The sequence below is a fragment of the Phaseolus vulgaris genome, chromosome 10 (assembly GCF_000499845.2).
Source record: "Phaseolus vulgaris cultivar G19833 chromosome 10, P. vulgaris v2.0, whole genome shotgun sequence".
NCBI lineage: Eukaryota > Viridiplantae > Streptophyta > Magnoliopsida > Fabales > Fabaceae > Phaseolus > Phaseolus vulgaris.
In genome coordinates, this window is record NC_023750.2 from 38439811 (window position 1) to 38461671 (window position 21861).

Consider the following 21861-nt stretch of genomic DNA (forward strand, 5'->3'; position numbering starts at 1 on the left):
TGTGTAATATTTTATTTCAAACTGTTAAGTATGATAATTACATCCAATTTTAATATTTTTAATTTTGATATTAATTGTTAATTCTTTTATGGAATTTAATTTTGATCATTAAAGTCGGTTACATCTCTCAATCAATATAAAACTAAAATTTGATAAATTATCAGAAAAACTTCAGATCCCCTTTGTTTTTTTTTCAAAACAGTGATTCACTTGTATTTTTCATTAATTAATATTTTATTACTGAAATGGTTCTAAATCTAATAATAGTCTTATATAGTATTTTTTTTTTATATATAGCATAATCATGTTTCATATTATTTGTATTCAAAGTGTTCAATTGAATGTATTTAACATTCTATGTAATAAATATTAACACAAATCAATTAGCGTGATAAATAAAATAAAATAAAGGAAAAATTTACTGCATCTTGAAAAACTATGAATAATTGTTCAGTAGTCAATAAATTTTAAGTAGATGTTTCTTCATATTAATTAATACAGTAATTGTACAATAATAAAAGGTGTAAAAATATTAATTGATGAGGGCGGTTTAATTATTATTGTTAAGACAATTATTTAAATATTATAAACCAATCAATATTATTGATCAATAAATAGTCTATGTAGTGTTTGAATATGACTCTAAAAAAATAATTCAAAATAATCATGTTTTGTAACAAACACAGATAATACAAGAGTACAGAATCATATTTTTAAATTTTTTGCAATTTAAATCACTGGTCCAAGAATAAAATAATGGTTAAGATAATTTTATCAACATTTAAGTTTTCTTTTAATTTAAAAGAACATTTCTTGAAAACATTTAAGGATTAAACATGACTTTTGTTTCTTTTATTTTTCATTAAATTTTATTTTGATTTTTTATGCTAAATTAGTTAACTATTCTTTCAATTAAAGTAAATACGTGAATTTAATCTTTATGGTGAAGAAATATCTTTAAATGTCAAAATTATATATAAAGGATCAATATTGTACTATATCAATTTAAGTTTTCTATCAATTTTATGATGGTAAATTTTAAAGATTGAATTTGTTTATTTAAAAATATAGAAGACCAAAGATAAGTTTAAAAAAATTTAGGACACAAAAACCGTATTTTTCTTATTTTATAAATAATAAAAGAAATTCAAAGTAATATAAGAAAAAAAAATTATATTGTTAAAATTAATCATGTGCTTGTATAATCACAAATCTAATTATATGTATATTAATTGTGATTTGTGACATGTTCTAACATTTTTTTTCACTTGGAATTTCTTGAGGTGAAATTTCATATATTTTATAAATTTGTTACAATTAATCAACTTTATATTAAGTATGTAAATACGTTATATAAAAAATATAATTTTATTTTATTTATATAATAAAACATGTTTAATGTAATGTATTCTAATTGATTCACGACAATGACATGTATGATGATAAAATTATTTACAACAACTAAATAGATAGTTTATAATAAACTAATTTTTATAACATTTAATAACATGAATGACAAGGGATGACCTTTACAACAAATGACAAGTGAAACATAGTACAATTTAAGAAAAACAAAAGTTCAAAAATCTAAAATAAATTATAATACTTTTTAATTCAATTAATTTAAATTTATTAAAAAAATTATGTTAACTATGATTATTAAAGTTCTTTTATCATGAATAACTAACCTACCTCTTAATTTTATTAAACAAGATAAATTTAAAAACAATATATTAGGTGTGTTTTCTCGTCTTATAATGTTCTTTTAAACAATAAATTTTTTTATTTATCTTATTCAATTAATATTACAAAGTTTGTTTTAATTTTGAAATATGTAAGTTATTAATCAAAATACTCTCACCGATTTACACATTGACATCACCTTGCCAAACCCATAAATCATTTTACAAGATTTAAAGTTCATAATAAAAAAATTATTTAATAACAACCAAATTTAGAGACCAAAATCAACTAGTCATTATATTAACTAGATTATATAATATTTTAGACACTAAAAACTTATTTGTATCTAAAGTGGTTTACAAATTGGTATATAAATTAGCTACTAATGTTTTATATTCTAAATTAGTCTTTAAAACACTAATAGAGCCTAATTTAGAATATAAAGTAGTTAGTAGTTAAAAAATTTGGTAGTTAATCGTTAAATACCAATTTAGAAACTACTTTATAATCTTTTTATTAAATAAAAACTATTTTATATATCAATAATATTTTTAGTTTGTAAAATGATATTTAATTTAGTTAATATAGTAATTAACTATTTTGGTTTTTATTTAATAGTTTTCTTAGAGTGTGTTGATCGTAAGTTTTAAATGATGTTTCACTCATAAATTGATTTTTCATTATTTAATTTTTATTCTCTTATGTGTATTCTTTAATTAGTTTATTATGCTTTTATGATAGAATTTATTGAGTTTTTGTTATGGTTTTAACATAAGAGAAGATTGACAATGTAAGCTTTTCTGATTTTCTAACATGGAGACAAATTGTTCGATAAAGGTTATTAAGTGGGGAAGAAATGGTTTAAATGAGACATTGTGGGAAAAACATTTAAAGTAACAACAAATAATAGTAAACTATAAACGATAGTCAACAAATAGGTGAGTCATGACAAAAAGAAAAGAAGATTATGTTATAGTGTAAATGAAGTATTATTATATTATGACAACCAAATTAATTTAATGGTTTATAATTGTGGTATATCGTATATCACATGGTAAGACGGTACATCCTAACGTAACCTTTAACATCTTAACTTATGATACTGATGACTTTTTACGGCAAGTGCACCGCGTTTGTCATAAGTAATAATTGTCCCTAAGGACGGATATCGATCCCACAAAGAACAGTGAATTATCGAGTACAATATTCGCTAAATATAACAACAGAACAATAAAAAAGAGTTTGAAGTGATTATGTTGGCACTGATCAATAAGAAAACAAACAAAGAATTAGTTGCTTCAATTGGAAAAATTGGGATCAAGTTTCATCTCTCTCACTCTCATGTATTTTGATTAGCATGTTAATATTAAGTTCTTTAATTGAAATTGATGCCCGTATAAAAATCATTTATATTGATTCCTCGCATATAAAATCCTTAAAAATGTTCCCTAACTATCGATCCCTCTCATACTTATAAGAACAACTTAGAACGAAGCTCAGACGTTTAATAGCAATTAACATTTCAAGTCTATTCCTAGCACTCAAATATGTTAAGTATGGTTGTTTAGGTCCGAACCCTAAAAATACCTCTCGGTCAGATTTAAGATTCTCCATTTGTCACAAAATTAAAAGTAAAACAACAATACCAATAATCAATCAAGAACTGAATATTAATATATAAAATATCACCAATACATAAGAGTTTGAGCAGATTACTCCCAATCCCAAAGGGTAGAATTAGCCACGCATACTTCTATCACATTCCATTCTCCCAATTGGGTTACAATTCACTCTATGGTGTTTTCCTCTCAATCTGGCACACTGAGGTTGAGCCTCTAGCCCTCTATTTATCCTAGTTTTATAGGGTTAGGTTGTTTCCTATGTCGCGCTAATGGGCTAAATGATAAAACATAAAAAATGCCCAATCTTTCTTTGCATCTTTTTCCATTCTGGGACCTTCTATCTTTATCTTTTTAGCTCAAATCATTAATCTTTAATCCAAATCTTCAATCTTCCTTAGAAATCTGCAATTAACATCAAATTTGAGAATAAAATACTCTTATTCAAATAAAGATCATAAAGAATGTAAAAAGGTATAAATTCATAAATTAGGAATTATTTTATATGTAAATTAGCAATAAATCCTCATAAGTGCCTATATTTTAATATGAAATATTACTGATATTAAACACTTATCAGATACATGCTTTATACATGTTTTTGGTGTAATTTTTTTTTTAATATATTAGTGTAACATTCAATTTTATCAATGTTATAAACGAAATCTAATTACAATTCACTATTAAATGCTATATTATCTACTAAGTATGTATTTTAATACATAATCACTTCTACTTTAATGAAAAGTATTTTTAACAATAGAAAATAATGTTTTTAAAATCTAAAAGGCATTAAATTGATAAAATATTTCAAAAATCTATGATTCAAATTGTGTTCAAAAGAAAGTTTAATGGATGTTAATAAAATTATCATAATAATTAAATTATACTAAGAAAGAAAAAGTATTGTATAATATTCTAACAACTAAGATTAAACCAAATTTATAGATTTTAACATTCAAAATACAAACAAAAATAAAATATGTTATTCTATTTAAATTAAAATTTCAATTTAACGTAATTTAATTTCCATTTTAAAATGTCAAGACATTAAGTTTATAGATTTTTTATATATTATTCATTTCATTTTTATATATTTAATGTGAAACTCTTAACTTTACACTTAATTTTCTTTTAGTTTTAATTTATGAATAATGGTTTCAATTCACTACACTTTTTGTTGTGATTGGTTTAGAGTTTAGGATTTTTCTTGAGGTAAATTTTTATATCTTTTATAAATTTGTTATAATTAATCAACTTTACACCATGCAAATACACAACATAAATAAATATAGTTTAATTTTATTTTCTTTAGTACTACAAAGCGAGTTTTAATTTTGAAATATATAAGTTATTCACCATAATTTTCTCACCATTTACACTCACTGACATCGTCTCGTAAAACCCATAAATTATTTCGTAATTTGATTTTAGAACATTAAAAGTTAAATGTTCATTGATCTTAGGTTTTGAATGATGTTTCACTCATAGATTTATTTTTCACTATTTTTTTTCCCTATGTATTCTTTAATTAGTTTATTATGTTTTTATAACACAATTTATTGAGTTTTTGTTATGGTTTTGAGATGAGAGAAGAGAGACAATGTGAGCTTTATTATTTTTCTAGCGTGGAGACAAATTGTTCGCTAAAGGTTATTAAGTGGAGAAGAAATGGTTTGAATGACACATCATTATCCGAAAATATTTTAAGTAACATCAAACAATAATCAACTATAAAAGATAGTCAACAAATAGGTGATTAATGACATAAAGAAAAATAAATAAATTTACGTTATAGTATAAATACAACATTATTATATTATGAAAACCAAATTAATCTAATGGTTTATAACATGGACATATTGTAAACCACTGGTAAGACGATATAGATTAACATAACTTTTAACATCTTAATTTACGACACATGTTTATACATATTTTTTGTTTTTAGTGCACTTTTTTTTAATATATTAGTGTAACATTTAAGCTTATCAATGTTATAAAAGAAATCTTTTTAATTCACTATTAAATGCTATATTATTTACTAAGTGCATATTTTAATACACTATTTAATGAAAATCTTTTTAACAATAGAAAATAATGTTTTTAAAGTCTAAAAGGCCATTAAATTGATAAACTATTTCAAGAATATAATTCAATTTGTAGTCAAAATAAAGGTTTATGGATGTTAATAAAATTATCACAATAACTGTAACATCCTTAATTTTACCCATATATAATGTAATAAAAGTAAAACAAGCAATATCTAATTACAAATAACATATACTACTTTCTCATATGTGTATCTCAAAAGAAATATCCCTCTTCATAGGGATTTAATATATATACATCAAAAGTTTTAACAACAAAACAAAACATTTAAATAAAACTATCTCATAGCTCTATCACCTGAAATCTCATCTGCTCCCATGTAAAACACGATCATCACAGATAAAGAAACAAACACAAACAAATAACAGGGTAAGCTATCTATATAAAAAGTTTTGATATAATTTAAATTTCAAATTAATAAGCATAATTCATCAATTCTCATATGATTTCTCAAACCATCAAGAGTCTATTACATTCATAAAATTCATCTTTCATATGTCAGACTTTTACTGACTCACAACACATAGACACTTGACTCTACTTCCAGAAGACTCGTGTATTGAAATTAGCATCCAGAGACCTGCACCTGTCATACTACTGCTGTGAAACCCACACAGTCATGCACATAATTATCTCAATATCTCATCATCTTCATATGACAGGGTAAATCCATTTGATATGCTCTGATCAGTTCTTTCAAACCTCAGAATCAGCCAAAATGGACCTCCTTCGACTCTCACCAACTGAATAACTTCATCTATTTGATTCCATTATATCAGTAGAGTCAGGATCGTCTCATTCACAGGACACTCACAAATCAATACACCCTAATAACAATCTCAACATGGTATTTCCTTTCCTGAACATACTACGTCTTGATCACAATTTAACCTCATTACATACATCATTTAACATATCAATGCACCACTCAATCACTTCATATATATAAACTTTCTAAACAATCCAAATATATCTCAAACTTTACTTAAAACACATAATTAATTCCAAATATATGCTCTTTAAATCAATCATCATCTGAAATCACACAACCACTTCTCATCAAACATCTCACTTAAGTAATTCAACCAAAATATTCAAAAAGAATAATTCAACTCATTTATATTATCATTCAAACACTTTCAATTCTCAATAACAGATTCAAAATCAACAATTCCAGTCAATATATTACTTTACTCTTCAAATCTTGCAAGCAAAAACAATTGGGTTTTATTGAACATAATAAGACTAGCTTCCCTTACCTGAACTTTAGTTGATGCTCACTAAGAGCTCCAAATATACCCAAAAGCTTAAAGGTAATTAACCTGCACCACAGAGTCCTAATCAAAATCTAACTATATAACTAGGACCTTGAGTTAACAGAGATTAACCCTAAAGCTAAAAGAGTCACATGTAAAACTCATGTAGACAACCTAGTTCAAAATTTGACTCAAAGAAAAGGGCCAAAAATGAACTTACTCTATTTAGGATTTTGATCGGGCAATCTTGTAGAGTTCATTGGCAGGAGTTCAATGACAGACTCCGATCGTCAAACTGAATAACTGAATTTTCTATTTATATGTCATTTTCATTTTAATAATAAAATATTCAGGTATCATTTAAAATATATCACTTCTACTCTAAGGTTATTTTCTAGATCCTTACAATAACCAAAAGTATACTAATAAAAAAAACATTATATGACTATTCTAACAACTATGTTTAAACAAAATTTATACATTTTTAACATTTAAAATACAAACAAAAAATAAAAAATAAATTATGGTATCCTACTTAAATTAAAATTTAAATAATATAAATCGATATTTATTGTAATATCAAATCTTGATGTAAAATAAAAAATAAAATAACAAATATTTTAAGTTAATTTTAATGTTTCAAGAACAAACTAAAATAATATTTCATAACATTTTTAGTTCAATCAATTTATATTATTTTCCTATCAACTTTGGATTTCCAAATCACTTAGAAGTTATTTGTAAGTCAACTTTATAATTCCTTTAACTAACAAGTTATTTGTAAGTCAACTTTATAATTTTTTTAATTATTTGACTAGTTTAGTAATTGGATAGATCAATCTAATTTAATTTTCAAAATAAAAAAAGACAAGTGTGATTTATTTATTTTTTTAATAAGAAATTTCAATCATAAAAAATAATTAATTTAATTATTTACAAGGTAAACTAGTTACATAAAAAACACCTTATTGAATTTTTGTATATATAAAAATAATAATAACAAATTTTAATAAAAAAAAACTAATTCACATTCGTCAAAGGATATGGTATCCTCAACCGTGATTAATAAAATCCTGGTTAATATTAAGTAAAAAATAATAGTGATTTATAATAATATGAACAACAAAAATAATTTTAAAAAAAATTAAATACAAAAATATATTTATATTAATACAAAATCCCAATTGATATCAATAGAAAAGTACAATACTTATCTTAAAAATATTATTAATAGAAAAATACTTATCTTAAAAATGTTATTAATAGAAAGGTACTTATCTTAAAAATGTTTTGATCTTACTCGATTGAGTACTATCGAATTAAAATCGAGTTGAGAAAAATATGAAAGTTATATACACGAGTTTAAAAATATAAAAAATATATGTGAAATTTGATTTTTTAACTTTTAAGTGTTAAATTTCATTTTTGTTTGAAATGTGTTATTCAGTCAACATATTTTTAGTGTAAATTATTTAAAATTCTTCTTACAAATAAAATATCTTATTAAATTTTTTTATTCAAACATCCTATTAAGTTACTCTTTGTACTTTTCAGAGGGATAACACATGTATTTTTTTAACTTAAATATTAGAAAATAAATGTGAATTTACCTTTTGGCCTTAATATCTCTCTCATGAAGTCATTTGTGTATAGTTTATTTTTATTTCTTGAAAAAAAATAAAAAATAAAAAACAAATCTAAAAGTTATAAATTTATAGTTTCTATATTTTTTAATTTGTATATTATTAGTTGAAGAAGTAATATATCATAATAAATTTTTTATTTTTATTTTATTAAAAACTTTCATGTTAGGCATCATTATGTTACTTGACATCTCAGCTAGGTCGACACCTCAAGTAACGACAATCATTTATCACAAACACAAATGAATGTTAATAATTTATAACAAATGAATGTTAATGATTTATAACATTTATTTATAAATGATAATAATTTATAACAAATGAATGTTAATGATTTATAACATTTATTTATAAATGATACTTACGTCGGACACCGACACTCCATTTAAGAGAAGTGTATGAGTTTCATAGATGGTATTATATCAATTTAAGTTTTTTATCAATTTTATGATGATAAATTTTAAAGATTGAATTCGTTTATTTAAAAATATAAAAGACCAAAGATAAGTTTAAAAATATTTAGGACACAATAAACGTATTTTTCTTATTTTATAAATAATAAAAGAAATTCAAAGTAATATAAGAAAAAAAATTATATTATTAAAATTAATCAACATGTGCTTGTATAATCACAATTTTATTTATATGTATATTAAAATTGAATGTTAATAGAGTGTAATGAATCTCGATATAACTAATAACTGAAGATAAATAAAATATGGTGTGAAGTTAATTTGTAAAGATGAGAGATAAATTTTACCTAAGTTTTTTTATATATATATATATATATTATTTATTTATTTTTTATATAGTTAATGTAATACTCTGAACTCTACGCTTAATTTTTTTTAGTGTTAATTTATTGATCATGGTTTCAATCCACTACACTATTAATGGTGATGATTGGTGACATGTTCTAACATATTTCATATATTTTATAATTTTGTTATAATTAATCAACTTTACACTAAGTATGAGTATGTAAATACGCTATATAGAAAAATATTATTTTATTTTATTTTTTTTATATAATAAAACATGTTTAATGTAATGCATTCTAATTGGTCCACAACAATGACATGTATGATGATAAAATTATTTACAACAATTGAATAGATAATTTATAATAAACTAAATTTTATAATATTTAGTGATGACATTTACAACAAATGACAAGTGAAACATACTCATAGTAGTGGACAATTTAAGAAAAACAAAAGTTCAAAAATTCAAAATAAATTATAATACTTTTTAATTAAATTTATTAAAAATTAAAAAATATTATGTTAACTATGAGTATTAAAGTTCTTTTATCATGAATAACTAACCTACCTCTTAATTTTCTTAAACAAAATAAATTTAAAAACAATATGTCAGTGTATTTCCTCATCTTATAATGTTTCTTTTAAATAAAAAATCTTTTTATTTGGCTTACTCAATTAATACTATCGTTTTAATTTTGAAATAGGTTAGTTATTAATCAAAATCTTCTCACCCATTTACACATTGACATCACCTTGCCAAACCCATAAATTATTTTGCAAGTTCATCTTACAATATTCAAAGTTCATAATAAAAAAAATATTTAATAACAATCAAATTTAGAAATCAAAATTAACTAGTCATTATATTAAGTAAATTATATAATATTTTAGATACTAACAATTTTTTTTATGTAAAATAATTTCTAAATCGATATATAAATTAACTACTAACATATTATATTTTAAATTAGTCATTAAAACACTAATAGAGCATAATTAATAATATAAAGTAGTTAGTAGCTAAAAAAATTGGTAGTTAATCGTTAAATACCAGTTTATAAATTACTTTATAATTTTTTATTAAATAAAAACTACTTTATATATCAATAATGTTTTTAATTTATTAAATGATTTTTAATTTAGTAAATATAGTAACTAATTATTTTTGTTTTTAAAATTAGTTTTTATTTAATAATTTTCTTGTAGTGGTTTTGAGTGTGTTGATCATAAGTTTTAAATGATGTTTCACTCATAAATTGATTTTTCATTATTTAATGTTTGTTCTCTTATGTGTATTTTTTTAATTAGTTTATTATGTTTTTATGATATAATTTATTGAGTTTTTGTTATGGTTTTGACATGAGAGAAGAGAGACAATATGAGTTTTTTTGAATTTTCTAGTGGGGAGGCAAATTGTTAGATAAAGGTTATTAAGTGGGGAAGAAATGGTTTGAACGAGACATTGCGGAAAAAACATTTAAAGTAACAACAAATAATAGTAAATTTTAGACGATAGTCAACGAATACGTGAGTTAAGACAAAAAAAAAGAATATTATGTTATAGTGTAAATGAAGTATTATTATGTTATGAAAACCAAATTAATTTAATAGTTTATAATAGTGGCATATAGTAAATCATATGATAAGACGATACACCGTAACGTAACCTTTAACATCTTAATTTATGATACATGCGTTATACATGTTTTTTTTTGAATTTTTTTTCTTTTAATATATTAGTGTAACATTCAAGTTTATCAATGTTATAAAAAAAATGCAATTGCAATTCACTATTAAATGCTATATTATTTACTAAGTACTTATTTTAATACATAATCACTAGTACTTTAATAAAAGTATTTTTAACAATAGAAAACAATGTTTTTAAAGTCTAAAAGACCATTAAATTGATAAAATATTTCAAGAATCTATGATTCAATTTGTGTTCAAATAAAGTTTAACGGATGTTAATAAAATTATCGTAATAACTAAATTATACTAAGAAAGAAGAAGTATTATATAATATTCTAACAACTAAGATTAAACAAAATTTATACATTTTAACATTTAAAATAAAAAAAATATATATGTTATTCTATTTAAATTAAAATTTCAATTTAACGTAATTTAATCTCCATCTTAAAAAGTTAAGACATTAAATTTATAGATTTTTTTATATATTATTCATTTATTTTTATATATTTAATGTGTAACTCTTAATTTTACACTTAATTTACTTTTAGTTTTAATTTATGAATAATGGTTTCCATTCACTACACTTTTTTGTTGTGATTGATTTAGGGTTTAAGGTTTTTCTTGAGGTGAATTTAGGGTTTAGGATTTTTCTTCAGGTGAATTTCCATATCTTTTATAGAACTGTTATAATTAATCAACTTTACACCATGCAAATACACAACATAAATAAATACAGTTTAATTTTATTTTCTTTAGTACTACAAAACGAGTTTTTATTTTGAAATATATAAGTTATTTATCATAATCTTCTCATCATTTACACTCACTGATATCGCCTCGTTAAACCTATAAATCATTTCACAATTTGAGCTTAAAACGTTCAAAGGTAAAAGTTTATTGATCGTAGGTTTTGAATGATGTTTCACTCATAGATTTATTTTTCATTATTTAATTTTTGTTCTCTTACATTGAATTAGTTTATTATGTTTTTATGACATAATTTATTGAGTTTTTGTTATGGTTGAGATGAGAGAAGAGAGACAATGAGAGTTTTTTTTTAATTTTATAGCACTAAAGGTTATTAAGTGGGGAAGAGTTTATGGTTTAGGGTTTATTATGTTTTTATGACATAATTTATTGAGTTTTTGTTATGGTTTGAGATGAGAGAAGAGAGACAATGCGAGCTTTTTTAATTTTCTAACACCAAATGTTATTAAGTGGGAAAGAAATGGTTCAAATGACACATGAGAAAAACATTTTAAGTAACAAAAAAACAATAATCAACTATAAACGATAGTCAACAAATAGATGATTAATGACTAGAAGAAAAAAAAAATTACATTATAGTATAAATGCAATATTATTATATTATGGAAACCAAATTAATCTAATGATTTATAACAGTAGCATATCGTAAACCACATGGTAAGACGATACACATTAACATAACCTTTAACATCTTAGTTTATGATAATGTTTATACGTATTTTTTGTTTTTAGTGTATTTTTTTAATATATTAGTGTAACATTCAAGCTATCTATGTTATAAAAAAAATCTAATTACGATTCACTATTAAATGCTATAATTTTTAGTAAGTGCATATTTTAATACACACTCACTTGTTATTTAATGATAGTATTTTTAATAATAGAAAATAATATTTTTAAAGTCTAAAAGGCCATTAAATTTGATAAATTATTTCAAGAATATAATTCAATTTGTATTCAAAATAAAGTTGAATGGATGTTAATAAAATTATCACAATAACCAAAATCATACAAAGAAAAAGAAAAGTATTATATCACTATTCTAACAACTATGATACAAAATTTATACATTTTTAACATTTAAAATACAAACAAAAATAAAAAATAAATTATGGTATCCTACTTAAATTAAAATTTCAATAATATAAATCGATATTTATTGTAATATCAAATCTTGATGTAAAATAAAAAATAAAATAAGAAATATTTTAAGTTAATTTTAATGTTTTAAGAACAAACTAAAATAACATTTCATAACATTTTTAGTTTAATCAATTTATATTATTTTTCTATGAACTTTTAATTTCCAAATCACTTACCAGTTATTTGTAAGTCAACTTTATAATTTCTTTAATTATTTGACTAGTTTAGCAATTGGATAGACCAATCTAATTTAATTTTCAAAATAAAAAAAGACAAGTGTGTTTTATTTATTTTTTAATAAGAAATTTCAATCATAAAAAATAATTAATTTAATTATTTATAAGGTAAACTAGTCACATAAAAAATACCTTATTGAATTTTTTATATATAAAAATAATAATAACAAATTTTAATAGAAAAAACCTATTTCACATTCGTCAAGGATATTGTATCCTCAACTGTGACCAATAAAATCCTGGTTAATATTAAGTAAGAAATAATAGTGATTTACAATAATAATATGAACAAAAAAAATAATTTTAAAAAATTAAATAGAAAATATATTTATATTAATACAAAATCCCACTTTACATCAATAGAAAAGTACAGTACTTATTTTAAAATTGTTATTAATAGAAAGGTACTTATCTTAAAAATGTTTTGATCTTACTCGATTGAGTACTATCGAATTAAAATTGAGAAAAATATGAAAATTATATACACAAGTTAAAAAATATAAAAAAATCAAATTCTTATTGTTTCTATATGTGAAATTTGAATTTTTTACTTTTAAGTGTTAAATTTCAATTTTCTTTGAAATATGTTATTCAAACAACATATTTTTAATGTAAATTATTTTAAAATCTTCTTACAAATAATTTCTTTATTAGATTTCTTCATTCAAACACCCTATTAAGTTAATTTATGTACTTTTCAGAGCGATAATACATGTATTTTTTAAAACTTAAATATTAGAAAATAAATGTGAATTTACCTTTTGACCTTAATATCTCTCTCATGAAGTCATTTGTGTTTAGTTTTCCTCTATTTCTATTTTGGTTCTCAAATGTTATTGTACATTAAAAGAACACAATCCAATATGTTACTCTTTAACCAAGTTGATTTAAACTTAACAAAGCAAAACAAATAAAAAAGGTTTGAATGTGATTTGATTGAATTTCTTTCTCACTCCATATTAAACCAACTTAAACAAAATAAAGTTTGTGAAGGAAAAAATAATGCAAAATAAATTTTTTAAAAGAAGAAAGTCCTTAAAGGCACGTTGACTTTTTGTGATAAGTCTAAATAGTTTGGTGATGTAGGCTAGTGTGAAATGATGGTTACCTTAAGAAGAAGGGATAATGCCCCAAAATTCACCTGTGTAATAGGACACTATTGTAAGAAAAACAAAATGAGAAAATCTTCATAAGCACATTCATGCCACTCACTCTATTGTCCCAAATAGTCCAAGGTGGCAATTGCTGTAATTAAATTCACACCTGATCCAATAGCAGAAGCCATAGCCAAGGGTAAAACCGAGAATTTCCCAAACTTAGGGCTAAATATAATTTCAGAGGTGGCAACTGGCATCGGCAATAGAAGAAGAGAATTTTGGGTTTTGCTGTTTTTTTACACTGAAAGAAAGAAAGAAAGAAAAAACAGAGAAACACAAACACGAGCGAGTTGCGAAGGAAAAACAGTTTGTTCCAGAACTGAACCCAAAGATCTTCTCTTTACGTGTTCTTGTGAGGACCCAAATCTTCTTCTTCTTCTCCCACTGCTTGGATCTGCACTTTCCGGTCTTTCTTCCATTCTCACACGCCAACTCCTTCACGGGTCAATTCTAATTCTCGCGCAGGTTTTTCCTGCACGGATAAAGGTTCCTCTTTTCCTCCGAAACTAGAGTACCCTTTTGCGGAATTTGGCTTATTTCGCTTTAACAATTCCAATTTTGCGCAGCTTTCGCGGAGATATTTGTTGGGTGGTCGAAGGGGGAGAGGGTTCTAGATTGGCGTGGCTCTGGTTCGTCAGAATTGGGTTTTCTGTTTGCTTTCAAAGCCAAATTGCCTCACTTCATGTGAGTTTTCTTTACTGTTTCAATTCCTGCATGAGTTTTTTTTTTTTATTATTGTTATTATTAACTTACGTAAGGAAGGTAGTTTGTTTCTTCTATGGTGTGTGGCGGTGTTGATTTTTACCAGTATTCTGCTCAACGATACTGTGTGAGAAGTTTTTGAATTTGTTGTTATTGTTTTTTTTTGAACGTTACGTTTGAATATTTAGTAATCCCAAAAGTTGAAAACTTGGAGAAGGGGAATTGGAAAACGATTTTGATTGAAGAGATGTGAAGTAGTGAAAACCGATTAGAAATTAGTGTTAGTATTCCAAAATTCACATGAGTCTGTGTGCGTTGAAATGTTTACATTCTTGGATCCCCTTCCCCCCATGCTTCTATGCTCTCAGAGGACTAACCTGGTGTGGGGGTTAAGATTGATGATTCTAGGGTTTGAGTTATTGGCTTATTCTAGTAAAATTTGTGTAGGGTTACTGTTCATTTCATATTCCGGTCATGGTTGAGCTTCCCCTTTTCTGAAAGGAGAACCTTAATCTTTTCAAAGCCTAACCAATCAAGTTTTCAGGTCAGCTACAAAAAATAGAAAAGAAAATTGCTAATTTGAGTTGCTAGTATAAGCTAAATTAAAGTAATTTAGCTAATCATCTAAGTTTTAAGCATAGTAGTTCATAGGCCACCATAGTGGGATGTGAAGTGAAGCAGCCTTGGGTTGCTATGGGATTCAAATAGCAAAGTGGTTTTCAATAACAGCTATAATGACAAAAATAACGGCTTTCTGCGCTAAAATAGTGCGACCAAGATAACGGCTTTTGGCGCGTTATAACTGGCGCTGCCAAAATAGCCAATTTGAGTTATTAGTACAAGTGGAATTAAAGTAATTACAGCCAATTTTCTATGTTTTAAGTATGGTAGTTAATAGTCCAATATAGTGTCCCTTTAGTGGGATGGTGGAATGGAGCAGCCTTGGGTTGTTATGTGATTATAAAGGCCAAGATAATGGCTTTTCACATGATGTAGTGGCACTACCAAAATAACCAATTTTTAACCTGGAACATCAACATTTGTTATTCTTTTCCGGTGTAAAATATTCCACAAAAAGTTACTTCTGTTTTGACATGTATTCCTTAACACTTTACATGACTATTTTCTATCCCATGTGTTTCTTCTTCGTATAGATTTCCCAATTCACATTTTCCTAATTTTTTTTATCAAATTTGTTATGTTCTCTTATTATTTTTCACCATCATATTTACTTCTTTTTAAGTCATTACTGTGTTGTTGCTCCCAGATTGACGGTGATTGTGTGTGTAAACTGTTACTTATTATTTACCGCAAATTTCTTCAGTTTTAGTTTTTTTTTTTGTTTTGATTTTGACTATATAGATGTGTAGTATTAATTATTTGCTTTATATTATACTATAATACTATAATAATAATATTTAAAATAACGGTCATCATCGCTATTGCATTTTCAAAGTTTTTGTGCAATGAGATTGATAACAGCAGTTTTAAGGTTATTTATTTCTATGTAATGAGCAAATGAGATATCTGCATATTATCTTTGAAATACCAGCTACTCATTTGGATACTCAAGTGCAGCTTTCTAGAAAACCCTAGTTTAGTATTTAACAATTCGTTGTTTTTCCTTCATTTCAGAATTGGATTATAAATGAGCTTAGTATCCAAGTGAATATATCTGTAATATATAAGTTACTTTCAGTTGCATAGTTTTTTGTTCTTTTAGATAGTTGTCAATAGTGTTGCAGAGCAGTCAAGGGCTGCTACAAAATTTGGATTATCTGTGTGCTTTCAAATAGCGGTGTAGCGCCACTCTGAAAAACTTATTTATGCCCTCAGAATGACATTTGGGGGATGGGAGGTATGAGTAAAGACGAGATTTCTCTTTGCCTTGAAATTCTTAAAAAATCCCTAATTGGATAATGATTTTGTGTGCGATATGGAAATAGGGAAAATGAACTAACAAAGAGAACAAATTATGAGTGCATTTTCTATGTGCTGATTTTTGACTGGGCATAGAATGATCTTTACTTGTTGTCAATTGACGGTGCACTCTTATCTTAGGGTTTTTTACTAGGTTAAATGGTATTTTGTGGGAAAGCTTGGTGAAATCTCTTGCAAGCCTGGAAAGTCTTTAAATCGCATTAATATTTAATAGATGTTGGTGTAGAATATTCCATTCCAAACAGACTTGGGGCAGGGTTTTTCTCAGTCTTATTTTAAGTATTAGGTTTTGTATGTAAAATGATGTTTTGTTGGAATACTGTGGCTTCTCAAATGTCTTAGATACACACAGTACTTTAGCAGAAGATAATTTGAGGCAGAGTGATTTTTATAAATTTGTTTGGTGGTATGCCTGTGAATGTGGTGAATGTTACTGAGGATATATGAAGAGACACATGCTTTTACTTTATGATATTTACAAGTTGCAACACTTTTTTAGTTTTTGCTAACTGTTTTAGAGTGCTGTGATGGTATGATATCCAGCAGAATTCATGGTTGATCACCTCTCCATAGACATACATAATTCGTTTTGGTACTGCATGGATGATGGTTGGACAGTTTCAATGTCACTTTTGGCCATGAAAACACGGACTTTGGATATGATACAAGAAAGAATAGTTACTCTGTTCTAACTGAAATGACAACTCTGGATCCTACAGATCATTTTAGATTATAACCATGTTATGAGTGATTCTGCTAATGGCCACTTACTTCCCATTACAAATATAAAATCTCACAGTGTTTTTGTAGAGAGATGCAGTGACTTTGTTGCACTTTTAGTTTTCTTCTTTTTCATTTTGTGCTTTTTTTTAAGAGTAAATTACACTGACTATCATTAAGGTTTTGTGAAATTATAAAAACTCCCCCTAATTTTCTTTTTTCCCTACACTAACCTCCTAATTTGTTTTTTCGTAAAAGGTTGTTCTCTTCTAGGCATCATTATGAAACTTTGATATCCTAACCAGGTTGGCACCTCAAAGTTCACCAATCATCTACTCTTATAGAGAATGGTATTCTTAAAAAGAAAGATGGTTCTAGGTTACAATCAGGTTACAATCATGGAAATCTAAATTCCAAAAGTCCAAACTGGTTTCTAAAGAAATATTGCCTAGTACAAGTGAGCAAGTCTTCAAACCAAACAAAATCTGTCCTAGAATCAATCCCTAAATTTGCTAGTTTGTCATCACACTTCTTACCTTCTCTGTATACATGAGATGTAAAAAATTTAAAATAGTACAAATAGTTAAGAACAATTCCATCTTCTCCTAGCAGGTTTCTTGAAGGCTTCAACCATCAGCATAGAATCCATTTCCAACCAAATGGATAGCCACCCTTTCACCACGACTAACTCAATTGCCAACATGACTCCCATAATCTCTACCTTCAAGTCAAAAACATTATCAATGAAAGATGTGTCACTTCCCTGATACTCCTTATACATGAGACTAACCCCCTTTTTTAATTCTTTAAAGAACATTTCACTTTGTTCCTCCATAGAGGGAGGCTGTTGTAAATGTTAATAAAAAAAACATGGAGAGTTTGAGTAATTTCATGAAACTTTAGTAGTTAGTGTAATTTACTCTTTTTTAAATGATTCTGTGGATACATTATTCTCCCTCTTATTTACTTCCCTTGTTTTCCCTTTAATACAATTCTATACCTTTTTATCAAAAAATGTCTACCCTTGTATGCAGAACCTGTATTCATTTTGATATCTTGCAATTGAAACCTATTTTGACATTTATGGATGAGATACCTTGTGTCATATAATAAATTGCAGTTGGTAATGGTTCAACAACTCATGCAAGATTGAATTATGGATCCTGAAGGCAAAAAGTTTGGAGGAGGTAAAAAGCTTGTTACATTAGTGTTATTCCTTATATTATTTTATACAAATCTTTGTTTGTTGTCTAATATTGTATTATTATGGGTTTGTTTGGGTGGACTTCTCCAGAAACACTTCTAAGAAAGAAAAATATGAAGAAAAAATTAAATGAGCTTCTCCAGCTAAAATTTTCATATGCGTATGCTAATTATGCATCAGTTCTCTCATATTAGATTCTCTAAAAGATGATTTTTAACTCATGCATAAATTAGTTTTAACTTATAGGGAAGTCTATTTCACTTTTCCTTTTTATTTTCTTCTCCTAGAAATTCTTATGAAGAAGTTTATCCAAGCAGACCCAATTGACATAACATTGGGTGTAAGAATTATCCATTTGGTGATACTTAAGTAAAATTTTAATCAGTCAGTATTTTTAACTTTGAACACTATTCATTTGCCCTTTTAGCAGAATTTTTATTTTGTCAATTAGTGTTTGTTGGCAGTTTTTAAAAATTGAAAGGAAAGGGGAAAATATATTAAGTAATCAGACTGAGGAGATGGCTGATTTGTTGTTCAGCTAAAGGATAGTATGAGGATGAATTATTTTCATCTTCAAATTTTGTGAAATTGGTGTATGCTTTTCTTTTTGGTATTATACTATTGGCAATGGACATATATCTGTCCGAAGTTTTTCTCGTATAGCATAAAAACTGATATCAACATGTACATTGATTATATATTTTTTCCCAAGATAAACTCTTCTACTCTATTTTTCAACTTTGGATCTGTGTACCCAAAACGTGTTATGTTTACAGGAACTCATAATTTGCCATGTTTTTTTGTAAGTGCTCAAATGGGTTTATTTACTGTTTTATGGCTGAATTTATTCGATGAAAAGAAATTGGAAAGTCTGGATATAAAATGCTCTAAACATCTGTTCAGGAATTGAGCCGCTGTATTACAAAAATTACCCTGCAAGCATCCCTTTTTCAAATTTTACCTAGCTTTCACATGTTTATTTTTGTCCTATAATACTGTGTCTTTTGAACCATTAGGACCAAGGGAATTGACAGGTGCTGTGGATCTTATAAGTCATTTCAAATTACTACCTCACTATGAGTTTTTCTGCAAGAGGCCTCTCCCTGTGTCAATTGCAGACACACACTACCTTCACAATGTAGTAGGAGACACAGATATAAGAAAAGGAGATGGGATGCAATTGGATCAACTTATTCAGTATACATCTTCCTTTAGAGATACAAATGCTCGTATGCAGCCTTTTGACCTAGATGTTCTCAAGGAGGCTTTTCAACTAAGGGAAACAGCTCCCGTTGACTTGCCCGCTGTAAGAAGTTTTCTTTGATTTTTATAGTACTTAATTTGCGTTTTTTGCATAAAATTAATTGATATGGTATCATTTTTCCTTCTAAAAAACGGTTGAATTTGTCCTTTTTTTGACATATACATGCACTCATTCCTTGTTTCCCCCCCTAATAGGCAGAGAAAGGGATTCCAACTATTTCAGGGAAATCAAAAAGTGAGAACAAAGACAAGGAGAAGAAGCATAAAAAGCACAAAGACAAGGACAAAGATAAGGACAAGGAGCATAAGAAGCACAAGCATCGTCATAAAGACCGAAGCAAAGACAAGGACAAGGACAAGGATAGGGACAAGAAGAAAGATAAAAGTGGACATCGTGATTCCAGTGCTGATCACTCAAAGAAACACCATGAAAAGGTTGAGAAATTTTAGATGGCTTCATCTATGTTGTGTTCACATTGAGAGTAAAAATTGTTCTAAAAGTCCTTCCATAACCTTGCAAATTAACTCAACAAATTTTCATTGTGCTGATGATGAAGTGGTATTCATTTGTTTTGTGATTTAAGATCTGATTATGGACGTCTGTCTCAATTGATGTTAGCATTTCAAAAGGGGCTTTGCTCCACATTGTATCTGGACATTTTGCAAACACTTGGTTGTATTTATTAATCTTTTTTTAACTCATTATATTTCAGAAAAGGAAGCATGATGGGGATGATGATGTTAATGATGTGCACAAACACAAAAGGAGTAAGGTAATAAAGGAAAGCACTTTGTCTGGAGATTAAGCTTTCAACCTTAATTTTTCTCTCTTTCTTTTCTGTACATTTCTGAAATGTCCATCTCCTCTTTGTGGTTGATCATGTCCAATCTTACGTGAACTTCTCTATTAAATTTCTTAATTTCATTGCAGCACAAGAGCTCAAAAATTGATGAATTGGGAGCAATCAAGGTCGCTGGCTAAGTGTTTTCATACTGTAGTTCATTTCTTTTCCTCAATTGGTTGTTGTCATTTGTTAAAATTTGGGAGGGGCCTTTCAATTGACTTTATCAAATTTCACGAGGTACTGCATTACATCTCCCACGATCTTCAATTTATCTTCTGGCATAGTAGCAGCTTAGTGGCATATGCTAATAATATCTTCTATTTTCTTCCAGGGTAGCTAGTGATCTGACTAAAGATTTCATGATGGTGAATTCACCTGATGAAGGAAAAGGGTGCAGGTAAAATTTTATGGAGACAATCTTTTTTCTTTTGTACAATAACAGTTACCTTATATAGTTGCCAGTACTTTGGAAAACTTTGCTCTTCCTTTTCCCAGTCTATTGGAGCACTGGATATCTCAACATGTATACATTATTTTGGTCTTTTAAAATATTTTGGTAGTGTTCTTAATCAATCTGTAGTTCAAACAAACTAGAGGTTTCAGTCTTTTGTTTAGGATAACGAATTAGCTATGGGGGGTACGTACATTGATTGCGTTCCCCCATATCATGTATCTAATCTAATGTTGAATGCTCCATGCATTGAATGTTATGTCTTAACCTCTCTACCAAATCCACTATTGTGTATGTTGATCACTGTACAACAACAGTACAAGGTTCATCCATCAAGTACCTTTGAATGAGATTGGATGTGCCTTTCCAAAGAATGGCTAATGTTAACACACTCCTTTGGTCTCTTTAAGTTGCGTGTCTAACTCTGGTTTGTGTTTAATGCCAAAGTAACATTATGAGAACTGCAAAATATCCTGTACCTATAACAGAACTATTTGACAACTGTGCTTTGAAGTAACCCCTTCACTGTTTATTTTTTAGAAATGTTATATTTACAACAGTTTATGGAAACAATTTGTACATTTTTTTTCTGTTTATCTACCACCTTTCTACACATAATTCATTATATGTTTTAATGATAGAAAAAGATAGACACAGGA

General features: G+C 26.5%; 1 protein-coding gene across 1 annotated transcript; it reads left to right on the forward strand.

Annotated features, from left to right (window-relative positions):
- Positions 1–14074: 14074 nt before the first annotated feature.
- LOC137818730 (mediator of RNA polymerase II transcription subunit 19a) lies at positions 14075–21611 on the forward strand. Its single transcript, XM_068622309.1, has 8 exons — positions 14075–14562; positions 14643–14760; positions 18560–18626; positions 19660–19949; positions 20102–20341; positions 20620–20679; positions 20838–20988; positions 21083–21611. The coding sequence occupies exons 3-7, from the start codon at positions 18596–18598 to the stop codon at positions 20886–20888; spliced, it is 672 nt and encodes a 223-aa protein (XP_068478410.1). The 5' UTR covers positions 14075–14562; positions 14643–14760; positions 18560–18595; the 3' UTR covers positions 20889–20988; positions 21083–21611.
- Positions 21612–21861: the final 250 nt, after the last annotated feature.